Source organism: Theobroma cacao, chromosome 8, assembly GCF_000208745.1.
Source record: "Theobroma cacao cultivar B97-61/B2 chromosome 8, Criollo_cocoa_genome_V2, whole genome shotgun sequence".
In the NCBI taxonomy this organism is placed as follows: Eukaryota; Viridiplantae; Streptophyta; class Magnoliopsida; order Malvales; family Malvaceae; genus Theobroma; species Theobroma cacao.
In genome coordinates, this window is record NC_030857.1 from 9,889,183 (window position 1) to 9,911,587 (window position 22,405).

General features: G+C 31.9%; 2 protein-coding genes across 2 annotated transcripts; one reads left to right on the forward strand and one right to left on the reverse strand.

Moving 5' to 3' along the window:
- On the forward strand, nucleotides 867–5,796 carry LOC18592559 (15-cis-zeta-carotene isomerase, chloroplastic). The gene is made up of 4 exons (XM_007019367.2): nucleotides 867–1,385; nucleotides 4,334–4,480; nucleotides 4,631–4,840; nucleotides 5,260–5,796. Exons 1-4 carry the CDS (start codon nucleotides 960–962, stop codon nucleotides 5,593–5,595), a joined length of 1,119 nt encoding a protein of 372 aa, XP_007019429.2. The 5' UTR covers nucleotides 867–959; the 3' UTR covers nucleotides 5,596–5,796.
- On the reverse strand, nucleotides 11,893–15,834 carry LOC18592560. Its single transcript, XM_007019368.2, has 9 exons — nucleotides 15,591–15,834; nucleotides 15,311–15,415; nucleotides 15,138–15,197; nucleotides 14,691–14,952; nucleotides 14,293–14,381; nucleotides 14,151–14,210; nucleotides 13,725–14,060; nucleotides 13,241–13,298; nucleotides 11,893–12,503 (listed from the first exon to the last, which is right to left on the reverse strand). The coding sequence occupies exons 2-9, from the start codon at nucleotides 15,374–15,376 to the stop codon at nucleotides 12,115–12,117; spliced, it is 1,320 nt and encodes a 439-aa protein (XP_007019430.1). The 5' UTR covers nucleotides 15,377–15,415; nucleotides 15,591–15,834; the 3' UTR covers nucleotides 11,893–12,114.

Sequence of the window (22,405 nt, forward strand, 5' to 3'; positions counted from 1 at the left end):
CATTGTTGAACATTGAACAAGATATGTTGCTGTAGTATTTGGCGGAACATGGGCCTCCAATGCGATTCAATGGCCCAGAGGTGTGGGCTATTAATTTGAAGACAAATCTGAGGTCAAGATGAGGAATCTGGATTAGGTTGGGTATAGGCCCAATTTCGTTGGGACATGCCCTTTATTTTTATTCCACTGCACTTGTTGCCAGTTATCATACTACATAGTTACGTTATGACTTGGTTCTAACCAATGAATACAGAGAAGAAAAAGGAAATGTTGCTGAGAAGGCTGGATATGATATTTTTCACTTGAACCTAAGTAATCCAATCTTTATATAGTGATCTTAATACACATCCCTCACCTAAGACAAAATATTATTATCCCTACTGGAGTTAGGTCAGCCGGCCCAGCACGTTCGAGGGACCAATTTGGCACTGAAGAAAGCTGATGGGTGATTCTTTATTCATCCCAACTTTATTACAACTTTAATATGTTACTACTTTCCTCTACCCCTCTTTACACTTCGGTTTGATTTCTTTATCAAACAAATTCATCCGTATGAAATTAATTTTTTTATAATTTTATAAAAAAATTATAATTAAAATTCAATTAATTCACTTATGACAAAAATTATGTTGGTAATACCTTTTCTATTTAGTATAATTTTCATGAAATCTTTTAACAATATTCTAATATTAATTATGTTTTAAAAGCATTTTAATAATTAAATAATGCCTGGATTTAGTGTTAAATGTTTTAGTAATACAATAAGATAACAAATTATATGGTAAAACATATTATTTTTATTAAAATATTTAATTTCTTCCACCTACCCACCTTAGTCTCACAAGCTTAGGATAAATACAATTTTCTATTAGTTTCTGTTTGGAGCTGACTTTGGTAATCCCAGCAACTTCCCGAGCTTCCCCTGTCGTGTCTCTTAATTTTCCTTTGTGGTACGAGAGATGGCAACTGGTCTTGTAGTAGCAAACTCCTTACTTTCCTCTCCTCATCCACTCTTCAAAAGCGCTCAAAAGCGCCCTCTTCAACCCATCTCATCTATCTCTCATCTACACTCCTCAAAACCCAAGAAACCTACCAACCCAGCATTCCTTAAAGCCCCTTCTTTCCACTCAGATTATTGTAGAATTCGAGTTCTTGCTCGAACTTCCCTTGGGGAAACCGATGCCTCCGCAGACGAGCCCTTGCCTCTGGTGGGTGAGGACTCTGCAGCCTTCAATTTGGGGACCCAAAGCATTGTTTCTTGGGTTTATTTTACTGTTATCTTGGGAGTTGTTCTTTATGTTCTCGATGTTGCCTGGATTGATAACTCAACTGGGTTTGGAAAAGCTTTTATCGATGCTGTTTCAAGCCTCTCTGACAGCCCTGAGGTTAGTTTTTCCTAGCCTGATTTAGCCTAGTTTTGGAGACTTGTCCTGGTGAATTTTTGTTTTAGTTTGAATTATTGTTAGCTGCCACAAATTTATGGTCGTGTCCTTGTTCCATCTAAATGTTTAATATAAATTACAACGTTGCTTATGTTGATATTGTGTTCAATGCATATTTATAATTGTATTATTTTTTGGATTATTATCTTATTCACCCCACGCCTAAAAGCAAATTTATATACTCGCCACAATTTTAAATTAATAATTTTTATTTAATATTTCAATGTTGATTGTAGAGTTCCATATTTATTTCATAGACACGTGACAAATATATGAACTTGCTGCTGGATGTTTCAAACTCCAATTCTCCGGATAATAATCCTATTTCTATTGAAGAATGTATGTTCAACAGAGCATGAGTTGGGCCTATAACTTTTGGTTTGGGAATGGAAGTTCTAGAATGATTGGTGCTGGTGTTAAAGGTCCGTTTTTATGTGGAACTATCACATTATATGGTTAAAGGGACAACATTTCAGATGCAATAACAATTTGAAGGAGTAGACATGAAATTTTATCTGCTGGAACTCATTCACAAGAATGTTCATGTACCAATTCAGAAGGTCTCAATTCTCTCAAGCAGTCCTCCAGTTGGATAGGTTTTTCTAGATTAGGTATATTTTGGGACGGTTAATGGTTTCATTAGTAATTGATAATCCACACCTAGACTGAAGAGGAATATACTTCTAATGGGATTTAATTTATTTTCATATGTGCTGAAGGTAGATGTTGGAATAATATACATTCAAGCTCTTTTATCATTCTGAAATTTGTGTATTACAGCTGTTTTGATAAATGTACCGTTTCTAGGATAGAGAAGTCAACCATTGTATTTCTGAAAGTGCAGATATGGAGGAGTTTTAATCTAAAAGAATGAAATAAGTGATTCTATGAACCATCAGAGAGTTCTAATCGCAACATAACACAAGAACTTATTAAATTTCTTTTAGAAACTTTATTGTGAAGTGTGAACCATTTTTGCAAAACATTAACCCTCAATTGGACATAACTGGGAAGTTTAAGTCTTCTTGTTATTGGAAGGGGAAGGAGGGATTTTAATATGCGTTAACTGAAGCAGCAAATTGAACCCGAGTATTTGGCTCATTAGTTGGTGCATAATCTCCCTGCCTAAAGAACAGGGTTTGAATCTTCTCTCTCCCAATTATTTTTTTAAAAAAAAAACTGAAGCAGAAAATTGCCTGCAACTTGATAAAGTGGAAAATATACAAATTAATTGTGTTAACATATTGGAGCAAAGGGATTGTTGCAGAAAAGGTAAAAGGAAGAATGTATTATTTTTCTCTTTTGAACACCTCTTGGAGGTAGAGTGCAGAAAGATCAACTGATCTAAAACTGAGATCATGCAATATGATGGCAAGGATGTACATGTTTTTGTGATGGAGTGGCTTTCACGGATCCGTCAGATCTTGTTATTAATCTGAGTTAAGTTATTAGGATAATTGTGGGATGTTTAGTTTTCTGAAGTTGGGTCTCGTTCTTATACGAAATTATCTTAGGAATAATAGCTCAATTACAAGAAGTTAGTAATTTCCCAGTTCCCTCTGTAACTTTATGTAGTATATCTTACTAAGATTTCTGTTATTGAGGACTCAACTAGAGAAGTTTTGATTGATTAATTGGACATTTCTCTCTCTCCCTCTCTCTCTTTTCTTCGTCTTCTTCGTCTTTTTCTACATCTCCAGCTTGTCTCCTTTCTCAAATCAGTCTTAGGTTATTGCTACTTTTTGAAAGGTAAAAAAGGCGTATGTGATCTAGATTGAGCCATACCTACGATATCATGTAAGAAAAGGCAATAGCTGATGGTTTGTCAAATGGAGCATATTGTTTGGAAGGAGTTACTTGTAATGTCATCTTTCTATGGTTCTTTCCTACAAACGGAGAAATAGATAAGTTGTTTAGAATTTTGAATATTAAGTTGGTCTTGCTTGAGAAAAGGAGGACAATGGCAATTACATTTGGATTTTGGAGAAGTTAAAGTTGTCTGAAGAATCAATGTGGTTTAAAGCAATTTGCTGAACTGACACTGTGCTTGGTAAGGGAGAATAGTAGAAGGATGTAAAGTGGATGTTGAAAATGGAAGAGCAAACACATTATTCTTATGATTGGTAGGATAGAAGAGAGAGAAAAGATTATAGGAGTGATGATTATTTTCTATCCTTTCTAAAGAATTCAATCTTCCTAAATTGGGAGGAATAGGAGAGAGCTTGATGGGTGTGGTTCAATTGTAGTAATCTAATTAACTTGCTTATTTCAAAGGCCATTCCCTTTTTTTTTCTTTTAAATCTCTATCATGTGATTTAGGGATAAGTCAAATGACTACATACAAGATCCACCATGTAATTGTATTCAACATAAGATCTAAAGGACAGTAACTAAGGCCTTTTATAGAATGTTATAAACATGGCCACATTACCCTAAATATTTAAACTTCATTAAATGATAAGAATAATGGACCAAGGACATCAACAGATGAAATTGACAAATTTCCTTAGACCTAAAATATCTATTTTAGAACATCTAACTTAAGATATTGGTTCAAATAACCTTAACTGCTTTAACCGTGCCCCATTCATATATAGGAAACATCAACATGTTGAAATTCAGCTAGCAAGTGATCAGCTGAATGTGCTTTTGAATTTTTGAAGCTCTTTTCGAATATAAGTACAGGTGCGGATATCCTGCTGTGTATTTTAGAATTAGCTTTTATCTTAAATTTTTCTGTATAGAAGACACTGACTAATTAATTCTTGCTTTCAGCTGTTAGATGACATTAGCTATGTATGACTTTACCTGCTCTGCTATATCAATTCATGATGTTTTCTTTTGTAGGGCTCTGATAATATGAGTTTGATTCTGAAAACACTCTTTTGCAGATTGTAATGTTGACCCTTATCCTCATATTTGCCACTATCCACAGTGGCTTGGCTTGTTTCCGGAACATGGGTGAGAAACTCTTGGGAAAACGTGCATATCGTGTTCTATTTGCTGGTGTATCTCTTCCCTTGGCTGTTAGCACGGTTGTGAGTTCCAAATCTCTTATCATAAATGAAGACACTCTCATCTAAAGTTGATTTTCATTTTGTTGCAGCTTTGTTTTAAAATTTTTGGCCTCTCAAAGGCATGGTGGAAGCTTGTTCCAACTGTTGACTTTCCAACTGCTTGCATTGTAGGTATACTTCATCAACCACAGGTATGATGGAGTGCAGTTATGGCAGCTTCAAAATGCTCCTGGAGTCCATCAACTTGTGTGGCTCTCAAATTTTATTTCCTTCTTTTTCCTATATCCTTCTACCTTTAATTTATTGGAAGTAGCAGCTGTTGACAAGCCTAAAATGCATCTTTGGGAAACTGGCATCATGAGAATCACCCGGCATCCACAGGTTCACCACTATTATCTTGATAGCAATGTGCACTTGATAGTTATTTGGTGAGAAGTCAGGTGATAATAAGATATTAGTCACTGTAGGGGATAGTAGGCTGGCCTTCAAGGTTATCTGATGTATTTCTGCCATATATAACCAGACAGGCCATTTACTACAGTATAACATGCCCTTGAAAAGGAATGTATATTTGAAGCATTGCTTTAGTATTTTGCATCAACTAAGGCAAACCCCCTCCACCCCCCCCCACCAAAAAAAAAAAGAAAAAAGGAAAAAAAGTCTTGCTTTAAGCACTGGATCGTCCATATGGAGTGGAATTATTTTGTTTGTTTACTTTCCAGGCATCTTCTTGTGGAACACTCGCTGTTCCTTGTTCTATGTTTCATAGTGTCAAATTTTTACCTTGTCTATCTTTTCAGATGGTAGGGCAGGTTATCTGGTGCTTGGCCCACACAATTTGGATTGGAAACTCTGTAGCCCTTGCAGCCTCAATTGGTTTGATTGGACATCATCTATTCGGTGTTTGGAATGGTGACAGGAGACTAGCTATGCAACATGGCGAGGCTTTTGAAGTCGTAAAGAAGCGAACAAGCATCATTCCATTTGCAGCTATCCTCGATGGCCGTCAAAAATTGCCCAATGATTACTACAGGGAATTTATTCGGTTGCCCTATTTGACCATCACTGCATTGACACTAGGTGCATATTTTCTGCATCCAGTAATGCAAGCAGCTAGTTTCCGGCTCCATTGGTAGTGGGAACAGGTTAATTCTAGTCTGAAGATTGTATATAGAGATGCACGATGGTCACACATTTTGGTTGAGAGGGTTATACAGGCATAAAACATGTATTATTTGTTGTATTTTACGACTCTATAAATGAGATGATAAATTTTCATGTCTTTTAAAAGAATTAGGTTTATTATTATATGAGATCCTGCAAAAAAATTGGATGAAGACACATGATACCTAGGGAACAGTGAACTGGACCAAAAGAACGAGATTGTTTTAGTTCATTGTTTTATATATACACGATAATTATGCATTTGCAAATAAAATGAATTATGCATTCGTATGTTTCCGAACGTAGTATAAATCATTTCCATGCAGCATCCCTTAATCTCATGCAGTAACAAAGTAAGCGCAAATATTTTGACCCAGTAATATGAAGTGATCCAGAATGCATGCAGTGATGGATAAAGAATTCATCTGCGAGTAAATTGGTGTTTTTGACAATTATACCATCTCACTTATTCAAGAAAAATAAAAAATAGTTATTAGTTATATAAATCCAGTTTAATGTCACGTGAGTGTACAATGATAAGTGACATTATGATTAATGACAATTAAGCAATGATTAATTATAATAGCTTATTTAGCATATAATAAGAGTACAATAATATGATGGAATGCAATAGAAAAATAAAGACTTGTTTAAATTTTTTTAAATAATTTAAGAGTTTTTTTAATATTATACTTAAATTTTATGATTGTTTAAGTAAATGAAAAATATTAAAAATTTTAATATAATAAAATTCTTATTTATTAAATTACTATTTAGCTAAGTTGGAACTTACTAGTTTAAATAGGCGCTAATAGGTGATTGTCAACCAAAGCTCAAGGATGAATCCCTTTATTAGCATATATATCATACAAAAAGAAAAGTTCTTTTTATAAATAAGGCCCATGCATAAGGCGTTTCTTAAAATAGATCTCTCCATAATTTTAATTGTTTTTTAGTCAATATTATTGATATACTTATTAATAAGCTAAATATTTAAGTATAAAAAACTTATGGTGTTCAAATATATATATATATAAATATTTTCTTCCTTAATTATTTCATTCTAGAATTTGTAAATTAATTTATCATTTTTACAAAAATTAAGTTTGAATTTTCTTTCTATAAAAAAAATTAAAAAAATTTCATACCTAAAGTCAAATTTAGATAAATAACTTGCATTATGTTACAATAAAATAATATAAAATGACTAAATATGTTAATTTAGTTATAACTTTCACAATTTACAAATACACATTCTTTTGAAATTATTCAACTCTTACCCACTTCACCTTTTATTTAAATTTAACTCAAATTAGCAAAATATGTTAATTTAATTACAATTTTTACAATTTACAAATACACATTCTTTTGAAATCATTCAACTCTAACCCAATTTACCTTTTATTTAAATTTACTCAAAATTTCTTATAAAATGATNCAATCAACAAAAAAATTAATTATTAAAATAAAATGGTACAAATATTTACAGTTATATTCAATTTTGTCAACCATAAATGCAGTAATTAATTTAGAAAATTTCAACTTAAAAAATATAACTTGAAATATTAAACAAAATAACAACATAAAAAATAAATAAATAATTGAAAGGGTGGAGCTCAGATTCTATGATTGTAATAAGAGATTTGTCATGTCTAAATTAAGTAAGTCAGAACGAAAAATTACTTTTATAATCATTGCTAACTCCATATCTCCGTTTTTTATTTTTTTAAAAGAAAAAACTAAATCAACATATTTTTCTTATTTGACTTTAGCTCAAGTTAAAAACTAAGTTAAATAAATTTCAAATTTTTATACTATTATAAATAGAAGAAAAAAGAATTTATTTAGTCATTTTATATTATTTTATTTTAAAGTAATACAAGTTATTCATCTAAATTTGACTTCAGGTATGAAATTTTTTCAAATTTTTTTTATAGAAGGGGAATTCAAACTTAATTTTTGTAAAAATGATAAATTAATTTACATATTCTAAAATCAAATAATCAAGTAAGAAAAAATATATATATATATATATTTGGACACTATAAATCTTTTATACGTAAATATTTGACTTATTAATAAGCATATCAATAATCTACTTAAAGATTTATATTTTTTAAATATTATTTTTAATTTTGTTCAATTTAGTCCTTATACTATATATTTTTGTTTACTTTAGTTCCTATGACGTTGCACAATTTTTTTTTTAAAATTTTTTTAATTTGCCATGTGGCATCTACATGTCAGTATGTCAATGCTACATCAGCACTACCACGTCATTGTATAGTGCCACGTAGCATTTCCACGTCATCACTCAATTCCACATCATCAAAAAGTGACATGTCAAAACTGACGTCATCGTTGACGTCGTCCTTTAATGACAAAATTGGATGTCGTTAGGGAGAGGGACTAAATTGACACGATTTTCAAAATCAAGGGATTAAATTGCTTTGATTTTGAGTATAGGGACTAAATTGAAAAAAATTGAAGAGTACAGGGTTTAGATAAGTCTTTTGACCAATTAAAATTCTTCAACTTTAAGTCTCTTGGTTTGGTGCCTTGGACAGTCATCAATATTTTGAATTTGAATTTTGACACTTCTTGACACTTTAACTTTAACCTTTAACTTGTTAACTCCTTTCCTTTAAACGATTAAAAAGTTTCTGTTTTGCATCTAGCACTCGCTTAACTGATTAAATCTTGTGTTAACCGGTTAAGAACTTTTTGTCTATCCTTAGGGTAACGTCTAGAATTACTTTAATTGATTAAAGGTTTGTATTAATCGGTTAAGACTAATATGTCTTTATTAAAGCTCTTTCTTCTTTGCTTGTTTAACCAATTAACCCATCTTGCAACTGAATAAGCATCTTGACTTACTTTCAAATGCCAAACATATTTATGAATTTAAGCTTTCTCCTACACACTTAAATAATATAATTAGACACTAACAAATGAGAATGTTTTGTTATTATAAAAAACACATGGAGTCAACATTCTCTCTCTCTTATTTTTGATTATGACAAAATACTCCTAGATCAAAAGTGCAATGTCTATATTCAATATGAATGCTTCAAATCTCTATGCATAATGAGTTGCTCCCCCTTAGTAAATGTATCTAGTTTTCTTTAAAGATTTGCAATAAAATATTTATAACATCTATAATAGCTAAACAAAATATACAATATCTACAGTAGCTAAGCAAGATATATTGAATATTTATAAAAACGAGCACATAATATTCAACAAAATCATAACAAAGCATCACACACATAAATTAAACATGAAGACTTATCAAACTCTATTTAACTTAGTCTTTCTTCTCTGTTTTTTGTCATTATTAAAAAAGATATTCAAAACTCTCCCTTAATGAATACATCTAGATTTTCTTTTAATCTTTAAATTAGACTTTAATGAATGGGTATCATAAGTACTCATACACCTAAATCATACAAGCTTATAGGTATAGTTCAATAACTTCAAGAGTCAAGCTTATAACTATGTAAGAACAAATGTATGAAAGTTAAATAATTTCAAGAACTTGTCAAGGATCACTCAAATAATATTCAAGCAAATTTGATCAGTTTGTTATAATTAAAACTATAATAATTTTAAAACTAACAATCTCTCCCTTTTTAATATAACAAAACTATGAGCACAATTTGCATTTGAAATGATTTTAAAATCTCCCCCTTAATGAATGCATCAAACTAAATTTTCTCATAAACCTCCTCTCTCATTTTGTTATATAAAAAAAAGTTAAAAAGAGTGAGCATTAAACACTCAAGCTCTAGAAATAATAGTTAGCAAAATCCATCAAGAATATAATCATTATGATCATGGATATGTAACTATAAGGTCACCAAGTCAACAAAGATATGCACTTAATATCCTCAACCAAGTCATTAAGAAAATTCAACTTTGTCATAAAGCATGGAGAAACTTCAACTTTGTACGCTCATACGGAATATAAATTATGGCTTTGGCCGAAGAAAAGAGAAATATGAATACTCTGCGTGATTTTCTTAGTACATTTTTCCAAAGGTACAGAAAATGTAATAGTTTCACAAGCTTTAGGAGGGTCATGATCACTCAACCTAGTTATAACACAATACGTTCCTGCAGTATATATAAAAAGGTCATGGTCCTCACCAAACCTTATTACTACGTACCCTTAACAGAGTGAGGCTACATACCCAGTGAGCCATGTGCACATAGTGATTGACATGTAATTACTAGCGACTGCTACTGTTGGGATGAGCCCTGCAGCCAATTGGCATTGGTTAAAGCTTGATTTTAATCATGCAACAATATCATTCATGTTGAATGATTAGAGGTTTTCTTTCATCAATAAAACGTTAATTATAATGGGTTATAAGACTAATTAGATGAAATCCATGAGACTAATATGCCTTGGAAGGGAACTGTAATGGATTGTAGTTATGAGATCTATATACATCAAAGCATAATCTCTAAATATTTCGGGTCGATGCATCATTGAAACTGGATATCAATGATACCTAGAGACTGGTACATGCTATGTTTCTTACTTGGAAAGTAAGCAACATATCTCATAGGTTGAAGTATAAAGATACTTGAAACTAGAATGCAGGTGTTTGCTTAAGAGAGCAAGTTCACTAAACATGACCCGCCATGAGAAGTACATTTGGTATTTCACTCAAGTGTATATGCAATACTTCTCATGTGTCAGTTGTGTCAATACTCCTTAGACTTGAGACACAAGATTGTCTTATGTGTGGAGTGCTATGCTTTAATTTCATCCTTACAGGTGCCTAACCAAGGATGTTAAAACAAGACGCTTTTGGGTATAGTATGAACTATGTGAAGGCAAGTGAGTGGTCAAAAAAAGAATCATCACCCCAAGTGATTTAGGGGACATATCCTAACAGTTCTTGGTTGATATTAACTTGTTGAAGTCTGTAGCCAAGGCAACTTAGAGATTATAAAAAACAGTTTCATAAGTCTCTATAAAACTAATGATCTAACTTCAAGAATGAATATGGAGACCAATAAGAGTAGACATTGCACCATGCTCTTATCATTTTCGAAATATATGATGAGGGAATGCAATACACTAATAGACTATACACTGAAAGGTTGTTAAGGAACCATTTGACTCTCCTTACAATTACGTAGCCCTAATGCATTAGTAGATGCCAATCTTGATCTATGGAACTGAATTAATTAGTTTAATAAAAATTATAATTCAATTTCATTGCCAACATATTAATAACCTAATGGATTACACACAATAAGTTACATTATGAATTAAATTGGGAGTGTGATGATTTAAGTTGAACTTAAATCATACACTAGGTTTTTAACTTCTAAAGATGTAATTAAAATAGTTTAATTAAGCATAAGACCAATATTATAACTTGTTATAATGTTAAAGCCTTAACTGCAAGCAAATAAAGTAAATTTAAGTTAATTATAATTTATAATGACTTAATTAAAAAGGTTTCATTAAGTATTGGGTTAATATTATAAGGAGTTATAATATTGAGGCCTTATTTACAATTTAAAAAGTTAATTAACCTAGATATGAATATCACTTTTTAGCTACTCATAATAAAGTGAAACACACAAGTTAGGTTTTTAAGTTATCAGAAAACTAATAATAAAGCTTACCCGCACACTTTTTTGAGTGACTTGACAAATAGTTTTTTTTACTTTGTGATTCGGCTAAAAAGAGTGTGATTGTGTGGAAAAGACAAGGTATTGTACACCTTGCTACCACAAAGGCATAGTTGAGAAAGCTCCTTCCTTGTGAAGGTTCAAGTACAACTGTGTGTGCAACCATTGGAGCGCAAGCATTTGAATGGCTCAGGTTTTTTGCTCCCTCTGTGATATTCATGGGCTAGATAAGGAAGAAGTAATAGCTACAACATTGGTAAAGATAATGTTATTTTTCTAATTACTTCTCTTCTAGTTTTGTTTGTATTAAAACCAATAAGATGATCCATGAATGACGATAAGCCATGGTACGTTTAAATTTTTATTTTTCAATGCATATAACAATTGTTATCTCTGAATTTTATGTCATTTAAACGACTACATTATCCATTTCTTACATTTGATTTTGTCTCCTCTCCAAAGTGTAGGAGGTCCAGGAATATGGTTTTCTGTTAAAGCAATTACAAATGAGAATGCTACGACTACGCAAGTTCTCGACAGTCCATACTCCACCATCAATTAGCAACATTCATAAAAAATACTCCGAAATCCGAATCTAGCCATGAATTTGTTCATGTCAAAAAGAAAGGAGATGTATTCTAAAAATTTGCCAATCAACACGCTCAAATTTATTTATGCAAGCATAAAACCCAAACATATACATAACCATCAAACACCAACAAGTTACTTAAGGATCAGTCCAGCTGATTATAAAATACACACATTAGAAGTCGCGATTATAAGTCCAAAAATACTTCCGCTTCTTGTAACCCTTAATTGAAAAAAAAAAATAAAAATCAACCAGAGCGCTTTCTCTTCCCCTTGGTCTGCACCTTCTTATGTTGATTGAACTTCGACTTGTTTTGCCAGGAAGGCCCTACCTCCTGACAGGTTTTACCCACTTCCTCCTCCAGCTGTAAAACCCGCATATCCATAGATTCCAATTCTTGGTTACTGTCCTTTAGCTCGAGTCTCTGCGGAATGCTTTTTGCCATCTCAAGGAGCACTTCTATGAAGCCACCATCTGCAATCTGAGGGAACAGCTCCTTTATCTCCATAACCAAACTTTCATTATCCCCAAGGTCCCTGCAGCCTTGGAAGTTGCCCATTGATGACAAATTCACAGCTGCTTCAGGTGCCACAAGAGAATTGGTGCCGTTGCTGCAGCCAATAGCTTTCGATGACTCTAAAAGTGCAGCATCCAGAACAGATAGTATCATGTAAACATTCAGGGCAGTTAGTTGTGACTTAACGAGTTCAGAGTTTTTCAAAACAGAAGAAAAAAAAAAAGAAAAACTCCCTTATGCCATAAACTTCCTTGCCAATGCTAACATACTTAAATTTAGTTGGGAATGTTATTTTCACCTGAATATGTGCATTCGATGCATCTTCAATGTGTAGAATCAATAGTAGTTATATGTTTCTTATTAGCCAAAAATACAAATCAATATGTTGAACTAAACAAATTTTAACATTAAAAGGTTGAGATATTAGAAGACCCAATAATGGATTTCTTTTTTCACTAACATAACAACTTGTTTGTAAACCTATCAAGTAAAAATTCAAACTAGGCCATCGCATAAAAGACCATACTACACTTTAGACTTTAAATTTAAGGTGTAAACCAATTTAAGACTATGATTTATTTACTAACAAATCAATAGTTATCAGAAATACAGATCCCATATAAGATGTTAAAGACAACTAAACTTTAGACTTGAAATTTAAGTTGTAAACCAACTTAAGACTATGCTTCATTTACTAACAAATCAATAGTTATCAGAAATACAGACACCATATAAGATGTTGCTTTCATTTCTTTTGACAGATATATATCTACAAATGAATACTCAAAAAATCATCTTCAATGTCTCAAGAAATGCACCCCCATTAATCAATCACTAAAAGTACAAAGTCACTTACCAAGCATCTGCCCAGACTCTGGTAGATCTTGCAAGTCTCCAAGTACCATATCATTCCACTGAAAGGATAGGTTGAAGAAAACAATCACATAACAATTCTAGAATAATATTGTGGCAGATCAATACAGAAAGGAGAAATCTTCATTGAAGCCAATGGGGCATAAAGATAAAGTGTCTTCTACGCATCTGCCTTGTAAAACTCAGTGGGGTTTATACATACCAAATAAAATATTAGATTATGCATCAAAGAGCATGAAGGAGTAATTAGTTCATTACAACTAGATACACTAGTGAAATAAATGAGAAGAGACAATTTAATTGGTTGAAAGTATCTATGTCATGAATGAAGGCTCAATTGAGTTAATTTTTGCATTATTCCCTATAATGATTAAGTATGGTAAAAAAAAAAAAATAGTAGACAAGAATCTTGATTTTGAACGTTCAGCTAATATGAAAGACAACACTAGCTCATCAAAAGCACGTACATTGTAAATCATAGAACTTTGTCCATGTTGAATAGAGCCATAAGGAAACTCTAAAGCTTGATCCTCCTTATCAGGAATAACAACTTCTGAGCTAACTCCATGTTGTTTGTGATAGTCGAGATAAACTTGGCTTCGAAACATTGGTTTCACCAGTTGTAGGAGGTTTTTGCAGTCATTCATTTGCATTTTTTCTACCCCAAAAGCAGCCTGTGAACTCTGGACTGTTCGTTCCACTTCAGCACTTTCTGGAGGCCTTATCATGGCTTTCACTTTCTTCCCTTCTCTTTTGGCATCATTTTTCTTTATTTCTACTAATTCTTTTGCTTTATTCCATTTCTTTGTTTGCACAATAAAAAGTAAAGGTTAAAACTTTTAAAAAGAGAAATTAAGAAAACAAGAAATAAGAGAGGAAGAATGAAAACCTACCTTTGGAAGGACAATTCCCGTATACATATAGAAAAACACTTTCAATGCTATTTGCCCGTGCTACATACAGAGAGCAACCAATAAAGAAAAGTTCATGAAGTAAAGGAAAAACAATCTAGGAGAAAGAAAAAGATTTCTTTACCTTTTTCCTCATCAAATGTTGACCATTCAGGGTTTTTGGTTTGATTTCTTGAGGTCCGTCATTTGGATCTGCTTGGCAGGAGGATGAGCCTAAAAAGAATTTTACCAGAGATGCATCATGCATAAACCAAAACTTCATCAAACAAAATGGCAGTTGAGTCTTCATTTCCCACCAAACTCACAACATTTCAACACCATTTTGATGACAAATTGCAGCAAACAAATCACACAAACATGTAAACAAACTTCACTTAAGTAAGGTCAGGGCTCAAAAATTATATATAAACATCAACAAGCAAAACTAATATTCAAGCAAATTACAAGAAAAAGAATCTGATTTTGAACTTCAAGGAGGCATCAAACATAGCATTCAAGCTAAAATAAGTGTCTTACACATACCTTGACCGTGTGTAACTTCTGAGCAAACTCCTTGTTGTGGATAATGTAGTTTCAGAATCTGTTGCTCCAGCGGTAGCATCGAGGATTCCAACGCATCCCATTTAACTTTTTCTTTTTCCACAGCAGTCCGCATACTCTTTACTATTTGTCCTGCTTTTGCAGCATATTCTTCCAGTGTCATTGAGACTTTCACTTGTTTTTCCAGTTTTCCGGCATCAAGAATCTTACTCCAGACCAATTGTATCACTTGTTGCCAACAACCCTTTGTTTAACAATAGAAAGTGAAAAGGTTAAACACTTAAAAAAGAGAAATTATGATCGGTTGACGTTTTTGTTATTTTTAAAAAATAAATGTAAAGAATAAAAAATAAAAAAGACGAAGAATAAAAATCAAAGTAACAAAAGCATACGGAAGCTCGGAATCTCAGCGAAGAAAAATAAAAATACCTTTGGAAGCTCAATTCCCGTGACAATCTGGAAATATTCTTTCAGTCGGTCCACACATTGCTGAATATAGAAAGCAACCATTGGATAAACCGTTGGTATAGGGAAAATAAAGTAAATTATTGAAAAGGAAAAGATAATTCTGGAGAAACTAGAAAGAGAGAGTGTACAGTTACATTTTTTTCCCGTCGATGCTTGCGGTCTTTTTTGCTAATCTTTATCTCTCCGGTGGAATCCTCCATGTTATCTTTGCAAATTCAAAGATTAAAGGCCCTAAAAAGCTGAAAAAAGAGAGATAAAAAAACACCATTTATTAGAAAAGAGATAGGTAATTCGAAATCAATGTAAGCAGTTCCTAGGGTTCCTAAAACCCCGTAATTGAAAACAAAGCATTCCCATGAAGAAACCATATTTATAAAATAAAAGAAGCTAGAGGATGGAAAATCTTTGCTTTACCGATTCAAAGGAATTGAAGCCTTTGTCGCCGGAGAGAGACTGTCGAGCATTTTCTTTCTCATTTTTATTACAGAGACTTATATAAGAGATGAGGAAGATGCATCGACCATAATCGCGCGACGGTGAAAGTACTTTCGCTCGGAATCGGAATCCCGCAGTCCACATTGCTGTACTGCGGTTTCACATTAGTCAAAATGAGAATATCCTCTACGACTTAAGTAGTGGAAAAGGCCGGGGATTTAAGTCTAAATTCAATGTAGCCAAATATTGATTTTAAATTTATTTGAAAGTACATTTTTCCATTTTAATACCCAAAAAGAGATATCTCGACTTTTTAAAAAGTAAGTATTTTAGTACTTTTTAGTGTAAAAAAGAGAAGGATGAGCGGAAAAAAGAAAGAAAAAATAAGAAATATATATATATATATATGAAATTTTTTAGTATTCTGATTTTTTTCTTCTTTTATGTATAGATTTTTTAAAAATGTTTATAATTGCAATTTTCCTTAATTTTGAGTCAGATTCGGTTTTGCCCAAGAAATCAATATAATCAAGAGTTGCTGAGTACAAGCAATCAAATTTGTTTTGGGTTGGGCTCCGGCGCGGGCATGGCTTGGGATTAGATTTTTGGATCACATCTGGTATAATCTAAATTCACATACATTATGTTATTAATAAGAAATATATTTTTATCTAACTTTAATTTTAAACTAGTTATTAGCCCGCCCTATGCTGCGGAAGTTACTGTTTGATACGTATAGTTTAAAAATTAATTTAAATAATTAAATAATTTGATAATATATCTCATTTTTGAATTGAGTAATAAAGTAATAGTTAACAACAATGCATAACAATGCATAGATAAATGTTGGTTAGTGATATTTACAATATTTTATGAGAAAAAAAATGTAAATATACAATATTGTGTTAAAACATATAATGAACTTATTGACAAATCATCTAAAAATTCAAATAAAAATAGATATGTCAGTACCAACCCTAAGGGTTTACAATTTAGAAACATAAATAAATATAAAAAATTGTATCCAGCAAAGAAAAGAAGAAAATAAAGCACAAAATGAACGGAAAAAACAACCAACAAACTATAAACAAAATACCTAACCCCAGGAAAAAAATGTAGAATCAACAAAACACACATGCAATCTCAGCAACCATGCAATTCAGAAAACTAAGCCTAAACTCTAACAAACCATAGACCAATATATGCTAAATAAATGGTTCAACTTCATTCCATTCCATACAGACAATCACTCCATTAAAAAAGTGTCACAACCTCAAAGCAGCTCATAAAAGCATTTAAACTACAATCAATATTACTGCTACATTAATTATTATTTTTTAAAAAAATTAAATTCAAACCTAAACTAAAATTCAAAAAATCAAATCAAATTTTTTTTTTAACTTCCAATTTCTAAACCAGGAAAATCTATAACATATTCCTCCTTTACCCACGTGAAAGGCATAGGAAAAAAGAGAAAAAGGAAAGAAAAGAAAGGTAGAAAGAGAAAGAAAAAAATAGATAAAAAAGGCTCGTGTGCAACGCACGGGCCGTAGTCTAGTGTAAGTAATGTGAAGCTTTCCTCGCACACTGTCAAAATGATAAGGGTGCGGTTTTCCAAGTTTGACTTCAATTCCTGATAAAAAAATAAAAGGCTATGAGAACAAATTGAGAATTTCAAGAATAAACAAATATTAATACTATTAATGCCTTGTTTGGTTATTGAAAAATTGCAAGAAGATGATAAAGCAACTTAGAATATCCTTTCAATTCCATGATTTCAATCATCTTTCGAAAAAATTCCATGATTTCAGGGTATGGACAATTTTAGAAGCATTCAAACAGATGGAGAACCGAAAACCCATAAGCCGCCACAACTGAAGAGAAGAATGAAAGAGAGAAAGAGAAAGGAAAAAAGAACAAAGAAAGAAATAGAAAAAAGAAAGAAGGAGAAAAACAAAGAGACAAACAGAGAAGAAGAACAGGAAACCTCACTTGCCCACTGACCATTAGCACTAACTAAAATAACCAGAAGAAGAAAAGAGAACTAAAAACCCTAGGTGGCACAACCTAATGAACTAACCAGAAAAGACGAGAACTAAGAACCTAGGCGACACAATCGAAGATAACCCTCCCATCTAGACTAAAACCTGAATAAGTCCCCCCTTTAAAACTTAAAAACTCGAAAAAAGCTCTTCATCTCATGCAAATTACCTAAAATAATTCTTGACATCATAAAATTACCAATCAAACAATTTTACCTGCAAAAGTCCAAACCCTAATATGTCCTCATAAAATTTCCAAAAGTCCAAAGACAAATGTTAAATGTAGAAGAGGTTTGTAGCTAGGATTCATTATAGTTAAGATTATATTTAAAAAGGTTAACATGTTAATATAAAAATATTATTGTCTTATTAAAAAATCATGGAAATGGATACATCAAGTTGAGTTCGAGCTTGACATTTTGGTAGGTTTCATGTCAATTGTGAAATATCTCAGTTGTTGCAATATATTTTGCTTTAACAAATTGTTTCTTTTGAATTACATTGTTTGATGGAATGACAAAAAAAAAATACTAAAATTAAACATTGAAATCAATATTTTCTTCTTCTTTTTGTCTTAAATTGAATATCAACTTTTTAAATGATATATAAGTTTTAAGAATGAGATATTTTGTTGCTTATTTTATAAATTCTACTCTTTATGTGACATAAAGTTTGAGTGTCCATAAAAAATTAATACTTAAATGAATTGTGACTATGAAAAGTGTTATTTTACTTTTAGAAAGTAGACATTAATTCAAAATCTATAACATATATAAAAGGAAAACCAAAAACCAAAGGTGCTTTTAAGTTTGGTCACGTCGTAGCTTCTTTTGGGTGACACATAGTATTTAGACTTTATTTTAAAAAAGTAAGATAGAGATTCCATTTTGAAATGGATAGATGGAGTAATTGATTATTTTCATTTTTGTGACATAAAATTTGAGGTGTGCTATTTGATTTTGATACATGATCAAATTAATTCAAAGTAAAATAGTAAAAGCTAGGTTTATTCTAAAAGGTTGAAAGTTTTGATTCCTTCGTTACTTCATACTCAAATCTCCAAATCAAGTTTTTTTTTTTTTTTTTACAATGATAAGACTTGTGACCTTGATACCTATAACCAACTCTTGGTTCCAATTGTCAAAAAAGAGACGGTGACTTCAAATTTACCTTAAGTGGCATAAAATCCCAAGTTTGGTTGAATTTTGGACTTGCAAAAATTAAGAATGATTCTTGTGCTTCTTATAACTAGAAAAAGATTAAACACGATTAATTGGCATATTTTCTTTGAATAGGCATCTGGGAGTGTTAATACTTTTCTTGCATGTAATCATACTTCCAAACCTTAATTCTATTCCATAAGCTAGAACTTATCTTTTTTAATGAGGTTAAGCATAAGACTTCTATTAAAAATGATAAATTCAATTAGGTGCCCAATCACATCTAGTAAAAAAGATTGGTGGCAACTTTCTTGTCATCAGGCAATTGAGTTCTCAAACCTATACATTGTAACATTGTACCGATGGCTTAGTAGAATTTTGGCATAATACCTAAAGGAGTCCTTGAACTATACACAAGTAAGTAAACAAGCCCCATACTTTTTATTGCGTTCAAATAAGCCCTTTTAACTTTTATTTTGAGCCAAACAATCCTTTAAGGCTAACATAAAGGTAACTACCATTTGTCCAATTGACACCGTTTTCATCTCTTAATTAGAGAATTCTACAACCCCATTCCCTTTTAAAACTTTCTTTTTCTTCTTCTTCGATTAACATCATTATTTAATTTTGATAAAGAGTTTGTTATTGATGTATTTACCTAGCAAGCATATGAAGTTTAATATTTGAGGCAAGACTAATTCATCAAGAATCACTTTCTTTGAATATCATCTACAATTTTGTAGATTTTTAATCAAGTAGATGTAGAAAAAATCAATAGAAAGATAAGAAAGAACATAAGAAGTGCAAAATATAAGAATTGATATCTTACTTTTATGTTTTTTATGCAAAGACGCTCTCTGCTTTTATAAAGTACATAGTCTATCATATTGGAAAGTTTTCCAATGGTAAAATGAGTGATTATAGGGACAAATATTGTACAAATATGTAAAGGTAATTAGTTACTGAGCTATAGTTTTGGGTTGTTGTTTGTACCTATATTGCTACATTTATCTTTATGTTTCTATAATGGGTTATCTTGTGATGAAGAGTGATCTACTTCAACACTCTTCCTCAATTTGGTCATAGGAATATCCCATAGACCAAGTTTGATATGAAAACCTTTAAAGGTGTTGTGAGGCAGAGCTTTTATGAAGATGTCAGCTATTTGATGAGTCGAGCGAACAAATTAAATGACAAAGGAGCCTAAAGTCATATTTTTGCAAACAAAAGTGATAGTTAATTTCAATACACATTGTTCACGTGTGGAAGATAGGATTGATGGTAAGATGAAAGGTTGACAAATTATCATAGAGAAAAAGTGGTGGTTTGTCCATGTAGAGGCCAAGGTCACAAAAGGACATAAAAGATCCATGTAAGCTCAACAATAGTGGAAGTTAATGCATGATACTCTACTTTTGCATTAGATCTCACAACGATGGATTGTTTCTTTGAACTTCAAGAAATACAGTTGCCACTAAGAAAAGTACAATAGCTTGTGGTAGATTGTTGAGTATATAGAGATCTGATCAAAGTAAGTATAAAGTACTAAAGGATTGTGAGAAAAAGCTTAATGCCAAATGAGATAGTTTTTTTAACATAATGCAAGATTCTTTTCACAAGTTGGCATTGATATTTTGAAGAAGAATGCATAAATTGAGATACATTATTAGCATTAAAGGTAATATTTGGTTTGGTGAAAGTTAAATATTGTAAGCCACCAATAATGCTTTCATTTTATCCCTCATTTCTTTTATTATCTCCTTTCTTTTATTTTATTTTTTGTTTTTGCACTTTAGTCCTTCATGCACTTTTTCTTTTTTTATTTTAGCAAGCTAAACGAGTGAATTTTCAAGCAATTGGTTTGGTAAAATTTATGTCACGAGCTTACCAACCAATTTCCCATTTACCAAGATGGTTTTCTAATTAATTAATCATATAAAAATTTAGGTTTCCACATTCTCCCCCATTTCGATCCCTAAATTAAAACCAAGAATAGATAACATACCTTTATGTCTCAAAAAGATATGGGTACTTAGCTCTTCCTCAAACTCCCAAGTCACCTTCTCACTAGTTTGATCACACCATCGTACCTTTACCAAGGCAATCCTTAAAGCAAAGCCTTTAACTCGTTTATCTAAAATGTCCACAACCTGGTCCTCATATGTCAAATCACTCCTTAATTACACTATTTTGTGGTAAATTACATGCGAAGGGTTTGGATTATACTTCCAAAGCATAGACACTTGAAACACTAGGTGTATGCTTGACATATCCAATGGCAATGATTTGATATGAAAGATAACAACATAAGAGTGGGATCGAATCACACATGCAGTGGAATAAATGGATAAAAATAAAATCAAAGGAGAACTTGAGCAGCTCAATTGCTTGGCCTCCAATGGTTGCACACACTATTACATTGGATCCTTCTTAAGGAAGGAGTCTCTCAACCACGTCAATGTGTTAGCAATGTGGACAACCAATTGTCCTTTTCACTCACTATCTTTTTCACTCTATGTTGAATCTAAAGAAAATAGTGCTTCTCAAAATTTTCCTATCAAGAGGCGGCTAGAGTGAATTAGGTTTAGTGAGTGTTTAACTCTCATGAAGAATGGTTGAAACATGAGTTTTTTATACCAAGGTTAAAACCAACTTTGGTTTTTTATTCAAAGCCTCAATATTATAACTATTTATAATATTGAACCCATACTTAATTAAACTAATTTTAATTAAGTCCTTGAAGGTTAAAACCTAATGTATGATTTAAGTCCAACTTAAATCATCACACTCCCAATTTAATCCTTATTGCAACTTATTGTGTATGACTTATTAGATTCCTAACATATTGGTAATAGCATTCAAGTACAATCTAAATGACCTTAAGATCACTAATTGAATACTATAGACCATAAGCAGTATTTAGCAACACATCATGGCTACCCATTTGTTAGGTGAGTCAAAGGGTTTTTTTACAACCTTTCAATTGTAGTCCATCAATGTAATTGATTCCCTCATCACATATATCCCAAAAGAAATGAGAGCATAGTACAATGTTTACTTTCATATCATTTTATGTTAGTTATTTTATGCTTCACGACTAGTTCTATTTGAGACTTACGAAACTCTTTCCTAATCTCTAAGTCACATTGTCCAAAGACTTCACACGGATAGTGTGAACAAAGAACAAGTAGGATATGTCCCCTAAATCACTTAGGGTGATGATTCTCATCATGACCACTCATTTGTCTTAATGTGCTTCATGTTATACCCAACGTTTATCCTTTTTAGGCATTCTTGTTTAAGGCTCGGAGAAATAAAGTTAAAGTATAGCACTCTGCACATAATACAATTTGGTGTCTCAAGTCTAGGGAATACTTCCACGGCTGACACATGAGAAGTGTTCCATAAGCACTAGAGTGAGTTACCAAATGGCCTTTTCATGGTGGGTCATGTTTAATGAATTTGCATCATATGCAAACACCCATATGTTAGCTCCAGTATCTTTATATTTCAACTTATGAGATTAGTTACTTACTTCACAAGTAAAAAGAATAACAAATGTCAGCCTTTGAGCATTATCAATGCCTTGTGT